General features: G+C 40.8%; 2 protein-coding genes across 2 annotated transcripts in view; one reads left to right on the top strand and one right to left on the bottom strand.

Moving 5' to 3' along the window:
- Positions 1 to 3,953: 3,953 nt before the first annotated feature.
- Positions 3,954 to 12,201, top strand: KCNJ11 (potassium inwardly rectifying channel subfamily J member 11). Its single transcript, XM_048947915.1, has one exon. It carries the CDS (start codon positions 4,020 to 4,022, stop codon positions 5,211 to 5,213), a length of 1,194 nt encoding a protein of 397 aa, XP_048803872.1. The 5' UTR covers positions 3,954 to 4,019; the 3' UTR covers positions 5,214 to 12,201.
- A 6,742-nt stretch (positions 12,202 to 18,943) lies between these two features.
- NUCB2 (nucleobindin 2) overlaps positions 18,944 to 25,327 on the bottom strand; it is a 28,563-nt gene continuing 22,179 nt past the window's right edge. The window contains exons 11-13 of the mRNA XM_048947799.1: positions 25,088 to 25,258; positions 24,681 to 24,762; positions 18,944 to 22,775 (exon numbers count right to left, since the gene is read on the bottom strand). Coding sequence (XP_048803756.1) covers positions 22,663 to 22,775; positions 24,681 to 24,762; positions 25,088 to 25,258 — 366 coding nt within the window. The 3' untranslated portion in view covers positions 18,944 to 22,662. The remainder of the gene's footprint in view (positions 22,776 to 24,680; positions 24,763 to 25,087; positions 25,259 to 25,327) is intronic.

Raw genomic sequence — 25,327 nt, 5'->3', positions numbered from 1 at the left:
CTTTTTTGTATACAACTATTCTTTTTTATTTTGCTACCAAAGAATCATGAAGTAATTTTGACCAAACCTGCACAGATGAAATATGACAAGATACAACATCAAACAGAAGCGTGGCCAGCATGGAGCTTTTGTGTAACTCTTAAATCTCTCTTGTCATTTTGTTACTGTGTGATTTTATATGCATTGTAGCCCCACCATAGATAATGCTTATTATTGACTAAATGCAGAAGGAAAAAATAACATACCAAAGGTATTTCTGGAAAGCTTATTTGCTCTTTTAATGATACGACTATGTAAAGCTTTAATATCTAAATATAAAATCTATAAAACATTTCATTGCGGTTCGTTGATACTACTTGTGTCTCTTGGTCTCTCCCTTAATGTCTTTAAAAAATTAATCACAATTTGATTTCTTCAGGTTTTCCTAGGCTGCCTTGCACCTACCCCTATTGAATTATATTATACTGATTCCCAAGGGCCAGACTCCCTCCCAGATAGCGAGGAAGCTAAGAGGAGGGAGGCTGTGATGAAGTATCAGTATTTAATGCACGCCGTTTCCAGATACAGCAGTTAATCTCTAAATTATCCCTCCAGAGATGGTAAACAAAAAGCATTAAACCTTTCAGTGTAGCTCAGAGCCCTGGGGACTTGACTCATTCTCTGCTCCTTTCACATACTTTGCCCACCGATACTGTGTCTGGATTCCCTGTGATCCTTACCTATAAATTATGTATACTTAAGAAAACTTGTAATCACTGAAACTATCATGGCTTAACTGGACAGCTGCTCCTGCCCTGTCACCTGACTGTAACATTCGTTCTAGCAGTTAAAATGGCAGAGTTGCAATGAGAGATTAAAAGGAATTCTTCACTGGTATTCTTTTCACAGCAACTTTTGTTTCACATCCTTTTTTGTCCTTTTCCCCTTTTTGAAGAGCTCAGCATTTGGGAAGTGGATTGTGGATTGATTTTAGTTTTTTGTTTTTGTTTTTTGTTTGATTGGTTGATTTGTGTGTGTGTGTGTGTGTGTGTGTGTGTGTGTGTGTTTGTTGTTCCTCTTTAGCCAAATGAATTAATATGGATGCTGTTTTAACAGTATTTTCTAGATGCACACTATCAAGAGATACATGATATATATAATGCATTACTTCTCTTCTAGAACCACAGCAAAGAGTAGGGAAATGGAAGAACTGTTGCTGCTGTAGGAAATACTATTACCAGTTTCACAGGGGATGTGGTTTAGTGGTAAGACTTGAGAGGTCTGGTTGATGATTGGCCTCAGTGATCTGAAAGGTCCAACCCAGATAATTCTATGCTTCTATTACTTGCGTGCTATCTAAGGGCTTTAAACTGGGCCCAGAGAACGGGAGAATGTGGCTTGTGCTAACACTACACTCGTGGTAGAAGTGGGGAGGCAGAATGCAGTTATGCAGATAAAATGCATGAGTTCTGATGTCGTGACTGTAGATGGAGAAAATGGGCGGTTAAGAGAGAGCTCTTCTTCCAGGGTATCATTTTGCTGGGCAGCTTCAAAGAAAAACCAGCTGCTGAAGTATTGGTGTGTGTTCACCCTGAGGCACTAAGCACCTATTAGGCCTAGTGGGGGCAGAAATTGAAGACAGGTAGCTTTCCTTCCAGGGTAGCAGAAGGGCACAGCAAGTGCCAAGCAGGTTGCTACTGCAGCTACCCCACGGCTGCCCCATGCTGCACCACGTGTGCTGTCTCCTTCCTGCCCAGCACTGGCAAAAGGCAGGAGCTCATCCCATAAAGGCTTAGGAAGACACCATTCTGCAGAGCGTCTTGAACCTCATGCTGAACAGAGATACCCTCAGAAACTTTACAGTCATCTATGGAAGATCCCAGAATGAAATGGCAAGAGGTAAAATACAGGACAGTGAGGTTTCATACACTTTTAAGAATGTGCCTAGGATCAAAGACTGCAGTTTGGCATAGCTCCTATTCTATGGACTTGCATGGAAAGGAAGTGAGAAGAGGAGCCAACATATCATGGACTTGGAAAGTGGAAGACCATATTAGAACTTGAAGTATTAAGACATAAGATCTCAAAGAGGAAATGACTGGTTTCTGTTGTAAATGGAGCTTAGATGTCATAAGGCGTCACTGCAGGAAAATAGCATGGTAGAATTAGTTCATGCCCGAAGTTTATATATCTTCTTAATGGTAGAACGCTGCTGGATAAACGTGTGAACAAGATGCCTCTTAGCCACCGCTTGGCTCGAATACACTGCACGTTTCCTTAGTGTATTTTTACCTAGTCCCTTTATATGGGATCCAATCCCAGGGGTTTTCTGCCCCTAACTCCAAAGGGCTGAAGTCTCAACAGTGATCAGAAGCCATCTCCAAGGAGGTTATTCTTTGGTGGGATCTCTAAAGCCCCGGAAGATGGAAGGCTCGCTGCTGTTATTGAGTCATTAAGCCTGCAGCGTTGATATAGATGGTCCAGAAGTTATTACCAAGGAAGACTCACAGATACGTTAGCATGGCAATAAATCAAAGTGCTGTATTGAAATGGGAGAAACTCGTTCATTTCTCTGGGCTGAGGCTTGGCTCGATCCCAAAGATACTGGTGGGATGGGCTGCCCATGGTGATGAAAACAGGGCTTATTCCACCCTGATGTCATCTATAAATTAATAAAAATCTTTATAACTTTATCCCCTCACTCTACCATGGCAATATAAATCAGGAAAAGTCAATTAGGTATAGTTACTACAATTAGGAAAAAATGATAAGAAAAAAAATTTTGAGATGTAAAACCTATTTTGAGGGTTCAAAAACTTACCCTTCGTGACTACCCCTCATGATTCTGTACACAGCCTTCAAGTATGGGGTTTTTCCCATGAGCCCAATTTGTCATGCAGTACTTAACACAAATATGTTGGCTCACACTGAAGATCTGTCACTTTAAGTATCTGTTACTTGATCCACAAAGACACGGCTTCTTTCATTCTGCTCTAGAAATTCTCCACCAGAAGCCACTTGCTTTACTGTCCTATCTCAGCCAACAAGAGGTGAAGGCAAGAGGAGGTAAGTGGAAAATGACAATCTCAATAAAGAACAGAAGTGGAAACAAGGGAACGCCCTTCTAGCCCTGTGGAGTTCGGGATTCCTAAACACAGCGTGCTGCGTTCACACAGCACTCCTTGTTGCACTGGGCTGCACAGGTCATGCCATCATCAACCAGGCTGTGAAGCGGTTCACCATTCGGTAACGTGTTAGAATCACAGAATCGTTTGAGTTGGAAGGGACCTTTAAAGGCCACCTGCTCCAGCAGCCCTGCAGCGAGCAGGGACACCTACACTAGATCAGGTGCTCCGAGCCCCATCCAGTTGGACTTTGTCTCCAGGGATAGGACATTCAGCACCTCTCTGGACAACCTGTGCCAGTGCCTCACCACCCTACTGTAAAAAGCTTCTTCCTAACAACCGCGTTCTTTAAGCCTCTCCCCCAAACACATTTTTTTGATTCTATATTCATGCAGTTGCCGCCCTCTGGAGGATAAGGTACAGAATAAGACGATGAGAAAAGAGAAGGGAAAAAAGGCACCAAAGGCACAGCTGCCTCTTGTGTAACTATTTCCATCACTGTGAGAGCGCAAATCGTCACCGCTGAGTACTGAGTGATGGAGCAGAGCCTCTTTACGGTCACTTTAAAATGCTGGAAACCGCTGCGAGCTGCCCTCAGGCGGAGAACCGCACTTTTCCAGATCTCCGGTTAACCCTTACGCCCGGGGCCGGGGCCGGCACCGGCCCTGGGGCCGCCCTACCGAGGGCGCGACCGCTCGAGCCCAGCCACGCGCGCCGGCTCTCGGCCTCCTCGGCTCCCCCTGGTGGCCGCGGCCCGGCCCGTCACGTCCCCGCTGCCGCTCTGCCGGTCCGGCTGCGGCGGGGGCTGCGGCGGCGCCGTTCGCCCGCTCGGCCCCGTGGCGCGGCCGCCGCCCCCGCCCCCGGCCGGCAGCGGACATGGGGCGGCGCTGAGCGGCGGAGCGGCGGCGGGGAACCATGCTGTCGAGGAAGGGGATCATTCCCGAGGAGTACGTGCTGACCCGGCTGGCCGAGGATGTGCCGGATCACGCCCGGTACCGCGCCCGGGAGCGGCGGGCACGCTTCGTGGGCAAGAACGGCGCCTGCAACGTGGCCCACAAAAACATCCGGGAGCAGGGCCGGTTCCTCCAGGACGTCTTCACCACGTTGGTGGACCTCAAGTGGCCCCACACGCTGCTCATCTTCACCATGTCCTTCCTCTGCAGCTGGCTGCTCTTCGGCATGGTCTGGTGGCTCATCGCCTTCGCCCACGGAGACCTGGACCACGGCACCCGGCTGCAGCGCACCCCAGCCACGGAGATCCCGGACGGCTTTGTGCCCTGCGTGACCAGCATCCACTCCTTCACCTCCGCCTTCCTCTTCTCCATCGAGGTGCAGGTGACGATCGGCTTCGGAGGGCGCATGGTGACGGAGGAGTGCCCGGCCGCCATCCTGGTGCTGATTGTGCAGAACATCGTGGGGCTGGTGATCAACGCCATCATGCTGGGCTGCATCTTCATGAAGACCTCGCAAGCCCACCGCCGTGCCGAGACCCTCATCTTCAGCAAGCACGCGGTCATCGCCCTGCGCAATGGCAAGCTGTGCTTCATGCTGCGGGTGGGCGACCTCCGGAAGAGCATGATCATCAGTGCCACCATCCGCATGCAGGTGGTGAAGAAGACCTCCAGCCTGGAGGGGGAAGTGGTGCCCCTCAACCAGATCGACATCCAGATGGAGAACCCCGTGGGGGGCAACAGCATCTTCCTCGTCTCCCCGCTCATCATCTACCACGTGATAGACAAGAACAGCCCCCTCTACGACATCTCCCCCTCGAACCTTCACCACCACGAGGACCTGGAGATCATCGTCATCTTGGAAGGGGTGGTGGAGACGACTGGCATCACCACGCAAGCCAGAACCTCGTACCTGGCGGATGAAATCCTCTGGGGCCAGAGGTTTGTGCCCATCGTGGCCGAGGAAGATGGGCAATACTCTGTGGACTACTCTAAATTTGGTAACACGGTGAAAGTGCCCACCCCTTCGTGCACTGCCAGGCAGCTGGAGGAGGACAAGAGCATTATGGACACAGTGCCATTTTCCCCTAGAAGTACCATAAGGAAGAGATCTATCAAGCTAAAGCCCAAGTTCACCATATCTGACGAGCCTTCCTGATGCCTTTGGACTGGGAAACTGTGCTAGGGCTTTGCGTCTGAAAGATCTCATGAACTCAAAACACTGAGGTGGCCTCTATTACTTTTTAAAAAAATTCAGGTCGGTAGCACAAGGTATGTTCTGCTGTTATTTATTGCGGGGTAAATGTAAAGCTAATTATATTTTTTTAAAGGTGCAAAATTTCAGGCAGCACTGGGAGTAGGAAAATCCCGATCTGCAGCTTTAAGTTTTGGTTCCGACTGTCATGCTGAGTTGCACGATCATTCTGCATTGATTAATCTCTAGGTAACTACGTATTTTCTCAAAAGACAAATGTTTCTATATCCTCAGAGATTGCAGTTCTGGGGGTCTTGCAGTGTCTGTCTTAAAGTCGGTAGTTTTTAACTGCTCTTTTCTAACTTGAACAGTCAATATCGAGAAATAAAGTATTAATAATTAATGAAGCAGGCTGAATTTAAACAGTAACAAGAAGGTCAGGCAGTGTAGTGCGGCACAAGAGCAGATCTGGGACTGTCTGTGTTATTATACTCAATGTCTTAAATAAATGGCTGGGTTTGCTGCATCCATATTGTATTGTATGGAGCCACTCCTACCACATGCAGTACGAAATGTATTTGGACATTTCCTTTTGTTTATTTTAAAACCCTTTACACTTCCAGAATAAAACAGTCAAGTGTACCTTTTGGGCTGTGTGTTCTTGATAGGAAGCATTGCTTTCCCCTAAAAAGAACAGCAGAAAACGTGCAACTGAGGCTAATCATAAATAGGAAACATTCTGTATTCTAATTGTCTAAATGAGAAGCAACGTCCCCCTCTCACATGGCAGTAGGGACACCCAGTAGGAAATGAATCTCTGCTTTAGGTTGGAGTGAACTCTGCTAGAGAATGAGGGACTATAAATAGAATCCGGTATTTTGAATGGGAGGGCAGTGCTGAATCCTGGAATGTATCTGCATGCGGCAGACAAAAGCTTTTACTCCTCTCCCTTTTGTAAAAGCAGAAGCAGAGGTTTGTGCAGCAGGAAGGAGGGCTGTGCAGGACAGCATGGTCTCTCTTGGGATGCCGGTCACAAATACTACTGCTGAGGAAATGGTTTCCTTTCCATTCACATCCCGACCTCTGCACAGCCGGTGCCGGTTTAGCTGAACTCAAGAGCAGAGGAGCCATGTTCACCCTGCCAGCCCCGCCGGTGACAGCAGGAGTGGTTCCTCTCTGCACACTCCTCTGTGTGGGGATGGCAGCACCAGCAGCAGCTTTATTCCTGTGCTATTAAGGGGTAGCGGTAGCATTGACTGCAGTATGCTATTAACAGGACAAACTGCCACTCAAAGAATACAACGTTCTGTAAACAAAGCCTAAATAAGCTTTATGGAACTGACCTGATGTCTGACTACAGTTGTTTTCACAGAGATGGCAGCAAATCCCCTCTGAAGGGCATTGATTGAAGGAGTTCCCTGATCAGATCTGTGTGTGCTCGGTGATCCGTCTGAGCGATAACACGGCCGCATTTTTGACAGCTGGTCAGTGTAACAATGGGACTGATGTTCCAGAGAGCCACAGAACTTCCCTTCTGACTATAGAACACCTCCAGGAATCTAATAAAATGAAATTGTGGTCAGGTAGAATCACAGTTTGATTTAAAATGATAAAATTGTATCTATATTTTCAATACTTTTCTATTTCAGATCCACGAATGTCAGTGTCAGTGTTATCAGACTGCAGTTAGGTGAATAAGTATCCATTCAATTTCCAAATGCCCCACACACCAGCACTGTTGTGTTTCACAATGAAAAAGCAGTGAAACTAGCATTAGCAAGTAGTTAGTAAAGAAAACAGGAAAAGGCATATTTTACATTTGTAATAGTAAAAAAAAGAAACCTTTTTTTTTATCAAATAGGGAATGGTGCAGTGCCTTTGTGTATTACATTTATTCTCTGAGTCCAGTTGACACATTATGTTCCAGCTTTCCCTCTTTCTGCACCAGTTCCATCACTCATCGACAGGCACTGGCAGCAAAGCCAGTTGCTTTTCCTCAACACCTTTGTTCCTTTGAAAGTTCATTGTTCTTTATCCCTGTTCTGTTTTTACAATGCTCACAGATACAATTCTAGCATTAGCTTTCCATGGACTTAAACCATCGGATTCTCCTCCGTTTCCAGAGTGCCTTGCATTAACATGTAAGATACATTCAATGTTGTCACATAAAACCTCTTCAGATGGAGAAGTATTTGACCTAAATGTGAAGCAATTTCAGCAACTATTTTCAGGCCCTGATGCAAGCCTCCTTTTCCCTCAGGGAGATCTGTGCTACAGAGAGGTAGAAAGTTCTCTTTGTGAGATGGAGAGGGGATGGGTAGAAGGAAAGAGCTTGCCTCTGCTGGGCTGCTTTCAGAACCAGCTCTTATGTCACTCCCTTTACAAGAAGCTGCTCAATTTTCTGAAGTTTGGACAAAAAAGGCACGATCATATTAAGAGGAAGGCAGGATTTGTTCTATTAAAATAATTAGCTAATTATTTCAGTCCATTTGTTGGTGACTTTGAATCTCAGAAATCTTGTAATTTTAAATTATTCTTTCCTCACTTTCAACATTCAGCTGTATTTCAGGGGCAGAGCAAGGAAGAAAAAGGGGCACTGCATATTTTGGAGGGCTCTTTCATTTTGCCACGTACTAAGTACTTGAGAACAGAAATTTCAGAGGATTTTCATGAAGTTGCACTTATGCTGACCACCCACATCCTCTGTATGATGCATTCTGAAGAACACATCAGTGCTGTCTTCTGAGGTAGAAAAGTCCTCATTCTCAGCAACGAGCAAAGCTGCATTTTCTGTAGCTGAGGTTCAACGTGAGCAAGCTTTTGAACTTGCTACTCTTTTTCTGATAGGTGGCATCCTGGGGTCCTGCTGAGGGAGCAGTTTGGGGCGGTGTGCTGCAGTTCCTACTGCTGCTCCCTCCACACTTCCTCTGCACAGAAACCTATGGGAGGGAAGCTGCGGATGACGTGCTTGGGGGTTGCCCTGACTGGGAGAGAACATGGACAGAGACAGTGGGAAGCTTTGAGTTTTGTAGTGACCCACTGCTCGATTTCTTAAGGGTGTGGTGAAGCCAGCCGTGTCCATGCAAATTGCTTTTCATGTGCTATGGAATCTAGAGACCATTACCAGCTTATACACATGGTTCACACTGTTTAATGCACTTAGTTTAGAGGTCGATAAGAGGGACAAAAGAATCGTGGGGTTTATTAATAAGAAACAGAAGCTGAAGAACATTTGTTTGTCATCGTTGTAAAATACTTGCAGTGACAGCATAGCCATGGGGCATATCTGTTTTATGTTGCGTTTCCTAATGAAATCAAGAGGCATACGTGTAAGAAATTAGAGGACAACAAGGTTTGATTTGGTCTCCTTATCCCCCTAGGCATACGATAAATATAGTATTATGGCAGTGCATTTCAGCAGGAAAACCTCCCTGTGAAGCAGATAAAAACTAGAGGTGAACTCAGCAAGCTGGGTATTATGGCAAAGGAGGGTCAGAGACACAGATTTTAAATCCACCAGTGACGTGGTGGGAAGATGTCAAGAAGCAGTAAACTGTTTTCATTTGAAGTGATTCATACCAGCAAAGGTGTGAAGATGCTGAAATGAGAGAACAGAGATGTTAAAGTAGATGTGAGAGCTTCACATAAAAGTGTTTAACTAGACCAGTGCTTACATATTAGGATAGATAAGCAGAAGGGTCAGTGTCAAAATTCAGTCTGCCCTGAGAGGTGAGTGGAGGCCAGCCATGATCCTCATTGCTCAATCTGGACAGTGGGTAAATACTGCTGTGTGCTGGGCAAGTTACCAGTCACAAGAGAGCCCTTCTGGAGGCAGCATTTGTGGTGACTGATTCTTGTGGCTAGTTACTTATTAATAGTTAATAATATCAAACTAATGAAAAATTAATAGTCCTCTGAAAGCTGAATTGGTTTCCTCGTGTTTTCCTTCCTCTTCCACTCTTTCTTTGTATGTCAGTCGCCCCTACTAGGTAATTATTGCAGGCCAGATGGCACAGCTTACTTTCAGTGTGGGATAAGGAAAAAGTGCTTAGAGAAATAAAATATAAAAATAAAGTTGATATTAGAGAACAATCTGTGAAACTGCCAAGCTTGCAACTGTCAGTTATTTCTTGTACAAAGCATGGAAGAAAATTCACCAAAGATTATTTCCTGTTAATTTTACAGGTTGCTGCAGAAGGAAAAGTGGTTTAGTTCTTCAGGTATTGGTTGAGAGAGAAGAGAAGAAATGCTGCATTTTAGGTTTCCTGGTTATTATTGACACACCTTTCTCTCTTCCTGTACTCAAAGTCATATAGGTGTTGCCACTAAAAATGGAAAGGATCAGTGTTCTTTGTAGTTCATGTTCCTGCATTGCCCTGCATTCATCAAATGGCAGATGCTCCATCCCAAGATGGATACCTTGAACACAACAGCTCTGACCCAGAAGGCAGTAAAAGAATTCCCACCTATTTGAATGCATTTTTGTATCAAAGGATCTGCTGAAAGCCTTTGGTGCAGCATTAAGATGGATTCAATCAGCACTACAGATGTCACTCAAGAAAAGCTGCTGTTTGAGGTGGGAAGACCCTTACAGGAAGGAGGCCATGGGGAATCCAGACCTGGGACGCGTGCTCAGTGTGGCTGGTGACTGCCTAGCTGCCTGTAACACATGACTCAGCGTACTATTTTTGATTCAGCAACAGGAGAAAGATATGTGATACAAACCTCCACCTCCCCCTCTCCCCCACCCAAGTAGAACTATTAAAAGTGCAGAAGACATTCTTGAGAGGCTGTAGATACCACTGCCTCAGTCTTGCTTGTAGCACTGCTAGGTGCCCATGGAAGACAGCACGGCACACTGCCTGTTTTTTTTGCTTACACTGCTATTTTGATGCATAATGCAACTTTAAAGAGTCATCACAGGAAAATGACTCATTTAAAAAAAAAATTCTTCAAAAGAATATTAAAACTGTGCAGCTCCTCTTTGCCACTTGCCGCTTTCTGCTTTTGTACCTGGCTTACAGAGTTTAAATGCAGAAGGCATATCCACAGGAGGCTACCTCAAGCTGAGCAGCTCTAAGTCAGCAATCCTATGTGAATTGGTGGAGTCAGAGGTGTTATGGTGGTGGCCTCGTAGAGGGATGCCCCCTCTTTGCTGGAGCTTGCCCTGGCTGGAGGCATTGAGTATCCTGACTCATCCCAATGCCACACAGCGGTGGCCGTGAAGTCACCCTTTTCCTTCCCTGGATATTCTTTGTATGTCTGCCATTTAAGTGGCATTTGTTTCCTCTATCCAGGACATGGTAGACAAAATGTGTAAACAGCATTTTTATTACTGTTAGTTATGATAGTTATCCTTGAGCAGAGCTGAGGCACAGAGAAATATCGCTGCATATCAGGGTGGCAGTAGAAGTCCTTATCTTCAACAAGTCTCAAATCAGGCCCCCATTTTAAATCCTAGGCCTTTAAATCCAAGAGTTTGCCAGGTTCATTAGCACTGGGATTTTTCTCTTGGGGTTGACTCCTATTAAGTTGATGGGAGTGGGCAGCTGACCCAAATAGTTTCTGATGGCGCTTTTATCAAAACATGCTGTTTCCTGTACTTTATGTTGAAAGTCTTTTTCTTCTCTAGCAGCCTATAGGAGATTTTTGCTCTGTCTTGTAAGTAAAAGTCTTAACTTTTTTTCTCTGATGTGGGGGATTATGTCAATTGTGCATTTTGTATATGCCTATTGATTGAGGAACTTGAATTGCTTGAACGTTCACAACTTGGTTTGAGATCTGTTGTTTGAGCTCTTGCTGTCTCCCAGGCAGTGTACCAGTATTCTCAATATCTTGCCTATTCCCCAGATGCAATTCTCAATTGTTGGTAGCTCCATTCTGGCTTTAAACTTGAGGGAAGACTCCTGGTAAAATAACATGTGTTTCAGAGGGCTGGTGGAAACAAGGACTGGGGAAATGAGTAGGAAGATTAGTATGTTTCTCAGACAAATGTATGGGTTTTATAAGAGCAAGATGTGCCTAAGAACAGCTTCCTTACAGAACATCACAGTAAATTCAGATCTTGAAGAAGCTAAGGAAATAAAGAAGTTGCCTTCTCTAGCCAGTTCTAACGATGATTTTGTAATGATGGCAAGCACTCTGTAGGCATGCTGATTGCTGAGTGCATAATGGTGATTTGATTTGGAGGGCGTAATGGTTGGCTTTACCAAGGATTAGTGAATGAGGATATGAAGATAGCTCATGCTTGTTGAGCATTCATCTAGAACAACAGGCAGTAAGCAGATATTTTTCGAAAGACAGAAATGTCTATAAGAAGTAGTCACTATCTTTTCACAGATTCTCATCTATTGGACGTTGTCTGGACATCCTAGGTTGAAATATTTAGACTCAGCATCTGTGTGTAATGCATTCTTAAATGAATTATTTATATGGCTCTACAAACTTTTGTAAATATGATCATTCAGTTGGTAATATTGTTGTTTGTTATTCCTGCTAAGTTGTTATTCCTGTGCTTGATTTTTCGGTTTATTTGGTTCACTGCTGTATAGAGTCTAAAAAGCTTTTGTTGTGTTCTTAGACAGCATCTGTTTAAGGAAAAATGAAAAATAACTGTTTTGTAATTGGCCTGTGATTTGCAGTCAGAACTCTTACAATCTCACCATTACAAGTATTTTCTGTAGTATTAGTTCTTTCTACAGTTGTGTGCATCTGCCTTCACTGAAGAGAGCCTGATTCCTTTATTAAGTGGAGATCAGTGAAGTTTTAAAACATAGATTTCATCAAAAGTTTGTTCTTTAGTAGTAACATTACATGTGATCCTATATTTTTTGCCTCACTTTTCTGTAGTTACTTAGGAATTGATTACAAGAATGGTCTGGTTTCTGTTCCTACTTCTCTGTATGTTGGAAAATATTTTCTAAGGAGTAGCTTCTTGTTGACCAGAAGAACCAGAATTACTTTTTTTTGTTTTGTTTTGTTTTGTTTTGTTTTTTAAGAGAATTTTTAAATAAATAAATGCTATCCTGCTTTAAAACAAGTAATTTCCAGAGGGTTCTGTGTGGCTCTAATTTGCAGCCAGAGATAGCTTATTAGCAGCTTGTTAAGAACCTGCTAGGTTCTCCTAGCGAATAGGAAGAATTACAGTGATTTAAAATAGCAATTACTTTTTACTGACTTGTCACAAAGGGAATGAATGTACCTATACACAAATCCATAGTACTGCCAAATTAACATCAGTCCAACGATACGTAACGGTATGTTCTCACTCCCCTATATTCAGTGGTTGCTGGTTTTCACATCAATTCACAGAAAAACTGCTCCAAAATATTCTAAATTCAGCAGATGCCTTTTTTCTGACTCTAAAAAACGTGGAAGCTGTTCAGAGAATGTCTGATTAAAATCTGCTGGAACATACATTTAAATTCATTTTCAGAAATAAAGCTACCGCTGATCAGCATCGGTTGACAGGTTTGATTTGATCCTTCAGGAGTTATAGGGAAAAGTAATGTTTGCATTTCAAGTGTAAGGAGTGCTATTCAGTGCATAACTGTGGGATGGAAAGTTCAGTGATTTCCACATTCCTATGACATATAGAAATACATAAAAAGGTAACCACTTTTAGTTAAGGCTCCAATATCTATAATAACTCTGAAGAATGTCTCATCCTCTCATCCAACTGCTCTAAAATAAATCTAAGTAGTTGCTAAATACAAGTCAGATTTAAACTAATACATTTTTATATAATAAATAATAAAACATTTTACCTGCAAATTTGAGTTGAAAAGCTTTTTTCACACATTGGTGTGCTGCTGGATTAATATCCTCTGATCCTAGCATATGCAAACTTCAAAACTGTCTTACTACGTGTACTTTGTATAAGAATTTCATCTCTGAGACAACAGGGGACTGCTGAAGAAAGAGAAAAGGCTCCATTAGAAAGCTGCTGAAATAAGATACTCCTGAGACATTAAGCTAAGAGTGTTTGTTAGGATTCACCTGCTAGTCTTGGAGTCCTCAATAACCTTTCTCAGTAAGGTCCTGAACATGCATGCATGGTCATTACTGCACGTAGTAAGAATAGAGAAATTTTGCTCTTTGTTAAAGAATGGTTGTTTCTTCTATGTATGTATGTATGTATGTATTTATCCCTCCATCATCTCAGCAGCAGGAATAAGACTGAAGGTAGGAATTATGTATCAACATAAGCACTTACCTTGAGCAGGCTATTTCCAGCCCACTCATCATCACTTCTACCAATCAAAATATCCTGTTACTTCGCTAAAAATAAGAGTGAAGAGAAAGCACTGTAGTTTGACACTAAGCTAGTTAAGAAGCTTTACCACTGTACACTTGTCCTGAGTTTGTTTCTTAAGTACAAAATGTAAAATTAATATCATTTTCTCAATACTAGAATACTACAGTATGAAATCAGATCTTGAGAGGGGAAAGTGAAATTGCTTCTGTCAATGGGGAATGCCTCAGAAAGCAAACTAGTGCTAGAGTGGCTGAATTAAAGATAACAGTGTCAATTTGGAGCTCTTTAACGTTTAACCAACAATTTCACACAAATTCTGTAGTAGGGAGTAAAACATTTTTCTCTCATTTGAAATAAAACTATTCCGGTAAATCCATTTCAACTTCTGTTTATACTGGTTGTTGGAACTTCTGCAAAGAGTCTCAGTGGCAAAATGACATGCCAAGAGAATACATCAGCTTGAGCACACTGTGGACTAATTCAATAGCAAACTGGGGCTCAATCGTGCTTGCTCAGTGACTACGAGTTACACCTTCCTGTCCCAAATGGTTCTGTGCATCTGACAAAAATAATTTCCCTTCAAGTTAAATTCAATAGTGTCCTATAATTGCTTTGCAGGGAAAGGACCTAAAAATGTACTATACGTTTCTGGAAGTCTTAAAAACATAGATTTTTGTGATGAGTTTTCCCAGGGCTTTCTGCGTTACTTTGGAAGCAAATTCTTTTTTGTCAATCATGAAAGCTGTAGGAATTATCTGAAGCATGGCTTTTATGTGGAAACAATCATTTCAGTTGCCCAGAAACTCCTGGCTGACATTATGCTTGACTGTGTCTTTCTTCAGAAACTGGGTTTGAATCACTTCAGAGATAGGCATGTTCTGTACTCTGGCTCACAGACCAAGAACAGTATCTGTGGCTTTTAGTAAACTTGTGTAAACAAAAGGCCCAGATGATATAGTATTTTCTAATGCCAGATAAGCAGATAAGAATGTGAAAAGGAGGTCAAAAACTCAATTATATAGAGCTCTTCACAGCCTTGGTGTTTATATATTTGGGTATTTATACAGGAAGCATTTATACAGTCTTGCTCAGTCTTACTCAGAAATGCAATAAGCATGAGGCGTGATGTTCTTTTGGCAGCCTAAACACAACATACTTCTAGTTCTTTATATAAGAAAATGAACACATAATAGTGCAATAATTGTTCAGGTGCAGGGCTTCTGTAACAAAATACGTAACTACATGCTACATTTTCCTTGGAAATTAATCTGACTCATGAAGTTTCTTTACTAATGCTTCTCACAGTCCACAGAACAGCACAATTTAAAAGGTGGTGAGTTATGAAGTATAAGCACTTTTCCTGCTGCAGAAGAAACAATCTACTTAGTTTCTGGTAAAGCAGCTGTGTCATACTACTCAAAAATAGCTTCGCATGTGTTCAAAAATATACTTCAAAAACTCAAATAATTATGCATTTAATTATTTATTTATGTTATGAAGCATTTCTTAAAAACTCTAAAACCTTTCAAGTCTGCTCAAGGAACGTGGTTCCCAGATTTCTAGATTTAGGAATACAGATTAAGGTAGTTTGTGAGAAAGCCTGTGAAATGTTACGAGGAGGAGCACTTTCTGATCCACTTCAGCATCATCCTCATGCATCTGTGGATGTGAAGCTGACTGTCCACAGCATAGCTGTTTTCTGCAAAAAGGTGCCTTACTGAAGGATGCAGTGGCCACATGCCCTGAAAACAGGGTGGCTTATGAGCAGAAGAAGCAGACTTGCTGCATGTTGAGCCAAAACAAGTAGAACCTTCCTGAAAGTTCTCTATTTGCTCACTATGATTTTTTTCTTACATCTACCACCTTAAAATAAATAAAGTGAGCACAAAACACAGAACCCACCCAACAAAACCTGAATGTTCTCTGTCTGCCTGGAAAATAATTCTTTGAAGAAAGATATCCAGGCCAACATGTGACAACACTTAAATCATTCAGCTTCCTAACAGATGTGTTGGGTGTACAACCTGAAGGAACATAAGCTGTGGATGGCAGCAATTGAGAGCCCAAATACATGTGACTTTCAAGATAGCACCCAAGAAGTATGTTATCTGTTAGTGATCTGTGATTCACAATATCTACTAAACACTACTGTTGTTTGCAAAGACAGTTGAACCCTTAACTGTTGGCAGATAACAGTCACAGTAGTAACCAGACTCTTCTTGGAAACCTTTATCAACTTGGTGTCAGGTGAATGCAGGTAGCCTTTTCTGAGTTGGTATACAAAGGCTGTCTTATTCCTTTCTATTGTGACTCCACTGTGATGGCTGAGTAGCCTGGAAATAAGTGTCAGTGAAGCTGTTTCTCTTCATGCATGCTGATTTTGCATTTGTACACACGTGCACATATGAGCTGAACCTTAGATACGTGCATTGAAGACAGAAGTCGTTACATCTAACATTTTCTTGTAGTTAAGAACATAGCAAAGGGACTTGCACCATGAATATCATATGTGAATATTAAATTCTTGATAAATTTGTAATATTCAGTGATTAAGAAGTGAACACTTACAGCATAGATTTTCATTCTTTCTCACTAAAGAAGTAAAATGCATAGAAAGACTGTATTTAATTAAAGAAATGTAAAGCTATTGTAGGTGAAAATGAGCTGTGGCCTTATGGTTAAGTAGTGTAACACTGACCATAGCCAATTAAACTAGAGAAACAGGGAAATGTTATCAAAAACCTAAGGCATGTTTTGACCACAACACTCTATCCCTTTATCCTGGTTCTCATAACATCATGATGTTATCAGTTCATTTGACTATTGGTAACTGTTCTTCCAGGCAAGCTTTAAAGACTGAACAAACTAGCCTTCCTAAACTGGCTCTGATGTATACAGTTCTTACCATTAGGATTTCCCCCCAAAATGCTGATACGAAACAGCTTACCAACTACTGCTGAAGAAGCTAGTCCTTAAGCAGCACTGGGAATGACATGACTTGGTATGTGCATCTCCTAGCTGTATTTTTGACAGAAATGTTGCAGCATTACCTTTTTTTATTTTGCTGTTTGATGAGTAGAATCCTATGCTAGAATGACAAGGGCTTTCACCTATAAACACAAACAGTGTCCTTTCCTGATTCTCATCTTGGGCTTTTTAAAATACGAGGTGATTCACATGGTGTTGATATCCAGATGTGGTGGATTGTACTTGGAGATCAAGTACGGTATGGAGATGTCTGTGTTCAGGAAAAACACTGTTCGTTTAGTTCTTACTTTCAGAGTCTCTTCAGAAAGGAAACAGCATATTTTAAGAAATCTCTAAGGGTGGAAAGAGCCCTTTTAAAACATGGCAGCTTTAATTTGGCTTCTGAGGGATCATTCAGTCCTCACCCTCCTGTTTTATTATGCCACCGGACTGCTTTTTAACGTGCTTTTGAGATTAGGATTACTGAGCACTCTCGAACTCCCTCTAGTGGAAAAAAATGGTATGTGACTATACATGATTAGAAATCACTCGATTTTATAACAGATGCTGTGTCACTCCCCCGTGGTACTAAATGCACTGGCAATGTCTGAATAGTCTCCAGTACAGATGCAGTATAGAATTTCGCTCATTGCTACTAAAGTATACGGAGTCTTTTTGTGAAATTTCCATGCATACAAGTTTGCATAGAGTATCAAAGTCATGGCTGAATAATACTTCCTCTCCTACTATGGGGGCTCTGAATTCATGAAGCAGGGTAGCTTGATATGATACAGATGGTAGATGGCTGCCTGTGCCTCCATCCTGCTTTCTCCAGTGTCACCTGTTGTGGGGAACTTAGAAACTGATGCCCTCTTAATGTGCTGTTGATAGTAATTATAGGTTAGTGGGAAAGTGTAAAATGATGTATTAGAAGGGATACTGTATGCTCCCTCCATCTATAACACAGAAATGGCTCTATGTGCATTTGCCTAGAAGATTGCTCTAGTGAACTATTATGTGTTAAAGTAATGCAAGTCTGAATGAACGTAAGCTGTTTAAAATGGCAGCTGAACAGCAGCCACGATGCAGTCATTCAGACTGAGAGTCTCTTGATATGATGGAAAAGATGCAGTTTGTGGAGAGATCAGCATTGTAATGCTGCTCTATCTGTGTATTTGTCAATGATAAATGTACCAGGTTTAGAAACTTGGGTATATCTGGGGAGAAACAAACAATTAAAAAAGAAAACCTCTTTCCATCATGATATTTTGCTTTACTGTATAAGCAAGAATGCAGGCTGTTTAACACATCATTTAAGTGCAGCTTTTAAGGCATTAAAACATAAAAAAATAGGGCATTAGTAAATTGTTTTGGTGCTTGCTATCTGCAATTGTGTAAATTACGGGACTCAAGCTACTTCTCTATTTCCTACTAAGTAGCAAAATAAAATCTTTTAGAAATGTAACCTAGGTCTGCTAAGTGCTGCTGTGTTTCCAGATGGGACTCATCTTTCAGTGCTATGACTACCTCTTAATTTTAGCAACAGATATTTGAAGATGCAAACAAGAAAGGACTTCTAGAGTAAACATTAATGACAGCTCCTGGCATTTGCTTACATTACAAAAGGATACTCCATACACCTCAGAGCTTCCTTTCCTTGAAGAATGTCACCATACGTTGTTTTTTTTCTTATTCAGTGTGTGCTTACCAACACTATGCTTACATACTGTACACAATGGAAGCTCCATGAGCCATCATGTCCCATGCATCTCTCCAAAATACACACTATCCCTGCAATTCTGACATCCTGAAATGGCTGATATCTGGATTTGAAGACAGGATCTGTAAATAAAAACAAGCAACCTATAGCAAAATCTGCTACTATAACTCATGTGGTATTTCTACTTTTCCAGGATTTCTCTTTTGAACTGGAACATCTCAGGGAAGTATGTGAAGTTAATACCTAGTTTCTCATGGTGGTGCAGTTTCATTAGTTTTTTATAAATACAGGAAGTGTAGCATTCAAATACTTAGTGAGTGAATAGCTATTGTGGTGATGCAGCTGGTGTCAGGAAGAATAAAAGATGTCTATTTGTTTGTGAAATATTTTTACCTCTTTCCAGAAAGCACGCAACAAACAGGAAGGCAAAAATGAGCTTATACACAAGATCTAAGCCACAAAGACTTCGTATGCTTGTGCACAGCCTAAAGCCTGCCTGGCCATACCTGGCTGGATATGCACACCCCCTATGCAAACCCAAAAACAATGCAGTGTCAGCACCTTGAAACATCAGCTGTTCTCTCTTGGGAGCAGACTTGGGGCTGCATTGAGTCATGCCCCTCTCTGGTCCCCAAGCCAGTGGGCCGACAGGAGGAAGCAGAAGGGAATGCTCCTTGGCCGTGGTGCTGCCTGCTGGCAGCAGTTGCCTCATTCTGACCCACTTAAAATAAAACACTGTAAGTCTGTGACTGCACTGAGATTCAGTTTAATCCAGTTAAAAACTAATCAGTACAAACTATGGACTGGGGCTTTTTTTCTTACATATATATTGCACTGCAAGATAAAAATTTATACACCACTGACCAAATCTTACCCCTTAATCCTCCTACTGAAATCCCAGCCAAGTACAGAACAAAATATCTGCACATTTATCTTGGAAGTGATGCCTCTATGAGGTTACATTCAATTTTCCTGTAAATCACCTCCTAAAGGAAAAACAGAGTACAGGTCAAAGCACTGGTGCCCATGATATTCCAGTCCCTTGTTTATCTGCAATTGTAGCATTCTACTTTCCAACATAGCTGTAAGTGAAGTTTTTAAAAATCTTTTAAAAAGCTCCTGAGAAATCCATACCATAGAAGAAAACATGCTTTAAGTGGATAATGTAATACTTTCAGTCTCTGTTGTGGACAAGAGAATCTAATGAAAGATGTCATCGTTGAAAACAAGCTGTGTTAAAGAAGGGTCAAATCAGTTACATGCCCCAGGTGTAGGTAGGACTTTAGCATGTTGCATAACTTCTAAGTCAGATGTTCCTTACAGTGAGATAAAGTTTATCTCAGAATTAATCCTCAAAAATAATTTGATTATGCTCAGATTGAGACCTCGTTAGCTTAGGTCTGAAGAATAATGTCCTTTCCCCAGAGGACAACAAGATGGGCAGTACCAGGTCAGGCCTGTTTGCTGGTAGACCAGACCTGACTGACCATCTTCTGGGAAAATACCCACTCAGTCCTTGCTATCTATGCAGACATGTGGAACAGATAATGATTCATATCAGATTCTGAATTGGACAGACAAGTATGAATTTGTAATTTGAACTCTCATCTCAAAAATGTTTAGGCAGCAAATTTAGTGTCTGCTCAGTAGGAGACTGAAGTGTTACTGTGAACTAAGGCATTGACTTCCTCACAATTTAGCACAAACATCTGACAGCTGGACTACAACTTTGATCATTGTAAGAAATAAATCCAATCAGTAATTCTAAAGTTTAGAAAACTGCCTGTTTTTACTTCTAAAAAATGAACCTAAGTTTATTGTTAAAATGCAAGCCTATCAATAAAATTAACACTGACAAGAACATTTAGGTACCAGACAGCAATGGAATGAAAGATATGCATTATTTTATGCTGAATGCAGCTCAGTGGTTAGTTGAAATGTAAAACTGGGAACTCTTGTTAACTCATGATGAAATAATAAATGAAAACTCTGGCTTCTTCTAGGCATCTGCTTCAAACACAACTTACATTACCTTGTGGCTAGCATGAGACGAGTTCAGCACCCATGTTACAACAGTTCTTTATAAAATTCTCTGTGTATTTAAAAGTAAATAATGTAAAGGGGATAAAATACTTTTCTTCCATTTCAGGGAGAGTGAGATTCTTAAAACTGAAATGTAACGCTGCAATGAAAACAAAGCTTGAACTGTGGCAAGCACTTGAGAGCATATGCTGCATTACCTATAGTAACATTAGTGATGAGGCAGATGTAACATGAGGGAAGAATGATTTGTATGGTAGAAATGCATTCAAAGTTTCAGTCCTTGATTCTCTGTGAAAACTCCTGCTGCATCACTCAGTCTTTGTAAAATTTCATGTGGTACAAGGAGAAGGAAAAATGTTCCCTCCTTTTTTTGTGATGTTAGAATCACTCACCCTTTGTTCTCCTCTTTCCTTGCTCTGCTCCTGATTATTATGCTTACAGCCCTAAAGCCAAGACTCTGCACTGGGAAATGATGTTACTCTGGTTGTAGTTGTAACTATGTCTAGTTCTCTCAAACAGTTGTAGAAACATACTTCAGCCTCCTGACAAAGATATAAACTGATGTTAGAATTACATGGAAGTAACAAACAGTGGCTTTTTGAAACTAAAATTAGAAACAAATTAAGATACTGACAACTCGCAGAGAGAACAACAACAAAGTAAATCTAATTGCTGGACTGGTAGAAATGAATGAAATGTGATGTCATAATTAACAAGATTAAACAGAGAAAGAAACCTAATCTATTCCAGCAATGAGTTTTGTTACATTGTGTAAAGAACATGAATATGCTCGATTCTGCTGCAAGAAGCATTAAGCATGTAAGGAATATGACTAGCCTCTATCAATCACAAGTCTTCAGTGAGAAACTTAAATATCAAATATCAATACAAAACTTTAACTGCCACCTGTCTTTGAGTTTGCCTAAAATGTTTGACTATTACTCTGAAAGGAACATCTTTTCTTAGGAGATGCGTGCCTATTTCTTTGCTCAAAACCCAAATGATCTCTTTGAATGACAGTGTAAGCAATTAGCCACAGAAGTGGAAGAAAATACAAAGGATGCTTGCCAAGGTGTGTGTATATCAGTTCAGAGCCAACGTTATACAATCAGAGCAATCCTTTTTTTTTTTTTTTTAACAACAACAAACAAACACAAAGCTAGAAAAAGAAGGAGGCTTTACACTCGGTCTGAAGTGGATGACAAGGAAGGACAATCACACAGCTTTTTGACATTATAGCGAAACCCACAGGAAAGACAACTTTTGCTGCTGAGTTTTTGTTTTGTTGTTGGTTTTTTGTTTGGTTTTTGAAAAATCTTGGCTTATGATATGAGGGAGCTATCCTGGTTCTGTACCAAAATAATACAATCAAGTAGCACCCTTGTTTTAGACATTTCAGAAACCTACATCAACTAACTGCTGAAAGACAAATACATATTAACAGTGAGACTCTTAATAAGTCAAAGATTCATGTCTGAGAACAGCTTTTAGAAGCACATGGTGCATTTTGAAAAATCTGGTATTACCACAAGAGGTAGGAAAATCTGTGCAGAAAAAGACAGTGAGTCTTGTTCTGTTTTGTACAAATTTCCATCAACATAAAAAGCTTATTTAATCACATGCAAAATTTTGAGATCACTTGGCACCTGATGAAAGAAACGGACAAAAGAACTATCCCCAGAGCCAAATGAGTGAGCCAATGCTACACAGAATTAATCTTAACAAGGAGAGTTCAGACCAATCCACTACAAGTACAGTATTCCTTTTGAAGGCTTACAGTGAAATTCTTAGGCTTCTGTAAACATGAAAAGTATTCACTGTTCCATGCAATTGTTTGTGGTGGTTAAATTTTAGAAAGTGCAAATTTTCTAAAAGTTGAGAGTAAGAATTTTCAGTTTTATTTGGTCTCAAAAGAAAGGGGTTGGTAGTACTGGGAACGGTAGGCCTTTGTCTATGATCTGTTTCCCTGTACTTTGCTTCTCAACATTTCTGGAAAGAGTCTCTACATAAAACAAGACCTAACTTGATATTCAGTTCAGTTTGCTGCTGCTTCTCAGAAAAGGTAGCAATTCATGCCTAAACACACAATGGCAGACATCTCCTCCCTCTTTTCATAACAGAGAAGTCCAAGAGCTGAGTCCCTTGGCCATAAAAACCTTTAATAATAAGTTTCCTTATTTTTTTTCCTCCATTATAGCTGCTAAATAATCCCCACTGCCTTTCTTACTGATGTACTGGAGAGAAAATTGATTTATGATTCAAGTCTGATTGATATTTAATCTCTAACATTCCCAGTGATTTTACAATCTGGGAAAGAAAGTGGAGAGTTCATTACCCTTTTTTTTCTTTTTGTGTCCCTCTCCCTTTCCTGCCTTTTACCCTCCCCCCAAAATAATAAAGATGCTATAAAGTTGAGGCACGAGTGGTTAAGGGTGAACTTGATCAGTTCTAGCAGCTGGTTCTTGGATATGTCCTGGTGGTAAAGGCTGATCACCTCCTGCAGGATGTTTTGGTGCTTCTTCAATTTTGTGTTCGCCAGCTGTAAAACAGGAATAAAACTGCTTAAAATTTCTCAATTAAATGAGCTCCATATGTGAGAAGTCTCTAAAGTAATGTTTCTAGTGTACAGACAATCAAATTGAACCACCTGTTTTTATTTTGTAATTGGAAGACTAACAATGAAATCAGATTGAGTTTACCCAACAGGCTGCAAAATGATTATATTCAGGATTTCTTAGATTACTAGTTGCTTCTGTTTTCAGTAAAAATGTTTTTATTTATATAATCTCTTTTTGGATACTAATCTGTTCTTTCTAAAACATACTACATGTTTATGAAACCTTTAATCCTAACATAGCAAGTTTTAAAAAAAAAAAATGAACAACTTGCTTCTGTATTTTAATCCTTACTGCGCTGACAATCTTTACAACTTTCTCCCTTTGCCTCCCTCAGAATGCCAGCTTTCATAGTTGGGACCTCCTTAACTCAGACAATGAACAGTGAATAGTTTTGGCTAATAAAATGAGAGCTTAGGATACTTGTCTAATGACTTTACAAAAACTTTTGTATTATTTTTGTGTAAAGTTTTAAGAACGCTATCAGTTATTGCCAGTGTTAAAAAATGTATCACTGAACCAAGTCCAAGGAATCTGCTATCACAAACTGTGTTTTTACTGAGGGAAGACAAAGAGAAGCTATTGTAACTAAGGGATATAAATTGATATTAGCCCCAAGCTATGAAGCAAATGAAAGACAAAATGAAACTGATGTTCAAATTCCGTTGTTTCTTGCTTTGCACAATAAACTGAGTACCTTGAGGATATAATTCCAGGGTACTCAGCAAAGTGAGCTGTAATCACTGAAAATGGCATTTCAGGTTTGAAACCTCACTGTTGGCCCCAAAGGTGCTGTTAAGTCCTTCCAATATTCAAAAGGCTGACTGAATACAGCCCAAAGATTCATGTTCAATATGTTAAAAATTCTTTGAGCTGTGCTGATAATGTTAGCACATAAACATGGAAGCCAATAAAGTCACTTTAGTTTCTAGATGGGGAAGAAAATGTTTGCATGTATGGAAGAAGAGAACTAAGAAGTGTTAAAATATACCTGACCACTTTTTTGTTATCAGTAATCACATGGAATGATTTATTGTGACCTTATTGTCTGTGCACGTTGAAGCAATTGGTTGCTCATGTTGTCTAAAACTTGTCACATCGTGTTGTGCTCAAATGCAGATAAACTGACCAGAGAGGACAGACATGATGAAAGCATTTCAATGTTTTGATTTGTTTCCCAGTCAGGGACTGGGACCACAATTCTGGATTACAATCTGAAATTCTAGGATACAGCTAAGAGAGTAACAGCTAAGAGACAACTTTCATCTAGCTGCCTAAGTACTGATAGCCATTAAATGATAGGTGCACCAACATTAGTGCTTGTGCAGACATCTTGGGATCAGGAGCATGCTTGTACAACAAGCAATGAAGCTTAAATTACTGTAATTTCACATTCTTGCTACTCAATTGAGGTATATTACAACATGTTTGCACAAGGCAAAATACATTGAATGCACCTATCTCTGGTAATGCAGCCATAGGACATTAGACAGGCGTGGTCATTTGTATGCCCCTACTCTTCTCTGAATATCAGAGATATCCTAGATCTCACTATTTTTAGACTGACATGCAAAACACTCCAAAAAAAATGCAATCTTTTCTCTGTCCATCTGATGCTATAAGTCAGAACTTTTCTTTTTCCCCTACAAATATAAAATTGCTGAGATTTCAGTAACATTTTAAAAGGCTTCCATACTTCTACCTTAATAACACTCCCTACAGAGATAATTAAAACCACACTATATTAAGAGTTTGAACAGAAAATGTATTTTTAATGACTGTAATGTCGGAGATCTTAAAGTACACAAACTTTACAGAAAGATACATACGGGGCTGGAATTTCAGTTCTCCAGCTGGTCCTGCAGGCGGATTTGCTTGCTGCAGTTTCTTTTGTTCCATCTGTTTTACAACCTGGTGAAAAACAAAGTAACACAGTTGAAAAACTTCACTCTGTCAACTTTCTCTGATATGAGTGAATACACACAGGAAATATATGCACATCATTACGTTGAGTCTTTGTTAGCGGGAAAACTACTGAGTTGAGATGCTTTCACTGTTTGCTACAATCTGAAGTAATGGATCATGACATGGTGCAGTACTACTGCTGTTTAAAATTCAACTGAGATTCCTAAGAGAAATCAAGATGAAAGATGCTCCAGAGCTGGGGACTGTCATAAGTCTTTACATGTATGAGAACACGGAAGGGAGAGAAAAAATACTGTTGTGTCAAGTGTACCTGCTGAAGCTCTTGTTTCTGAGCCTGAAGCTGGTCATGCTGCCTCTGTAGTTCCTCCTTCTGTTTCTGAAGTTCTTCTGCCTTCTTTCTGAGTTCATCTTCCTGCTGAGAAATATGACTTTCAAATTCCTTCAGTTCATCCTCAGTGAAGAGCTGCTGTTGATCTAGTGTCTGCAAGAAAACACAAACAGGAATACTTGGGTAGGAACGTATATCTATTTTGATTATCTTTCCACTGAA

This window comes from Lagopus muta, chromosome 6 (genome assembly GCF_023343835.1).
Source record: "Lagopus muta isolate bLagMut1 chromosome 6, bLagMut1 primary, whole genome shotgun sequence".
NCBI classification, from domain to species: domain Eukaryota; kingdom Metazoa; phylum Chordata; class Aves; order Galliformes; family Phasianidae; genus Lagopus; species Lagopus muta.
The sequence above is the reverse complement of the archived record's forward strand: the minus strand, read 5'-3'. Positions and strand labels throughout refer to the sequence as shown.

What these genes read in the sequence shown, in the direction of transcription:
- KCNJ11 (XM_048947915.1), top strand. Translation starts at nt 4,020, where the DNA reads ATGCTGTCGAGGAAGGGGATCATTCCCGAGGAGTACGTGCTGACCCGG.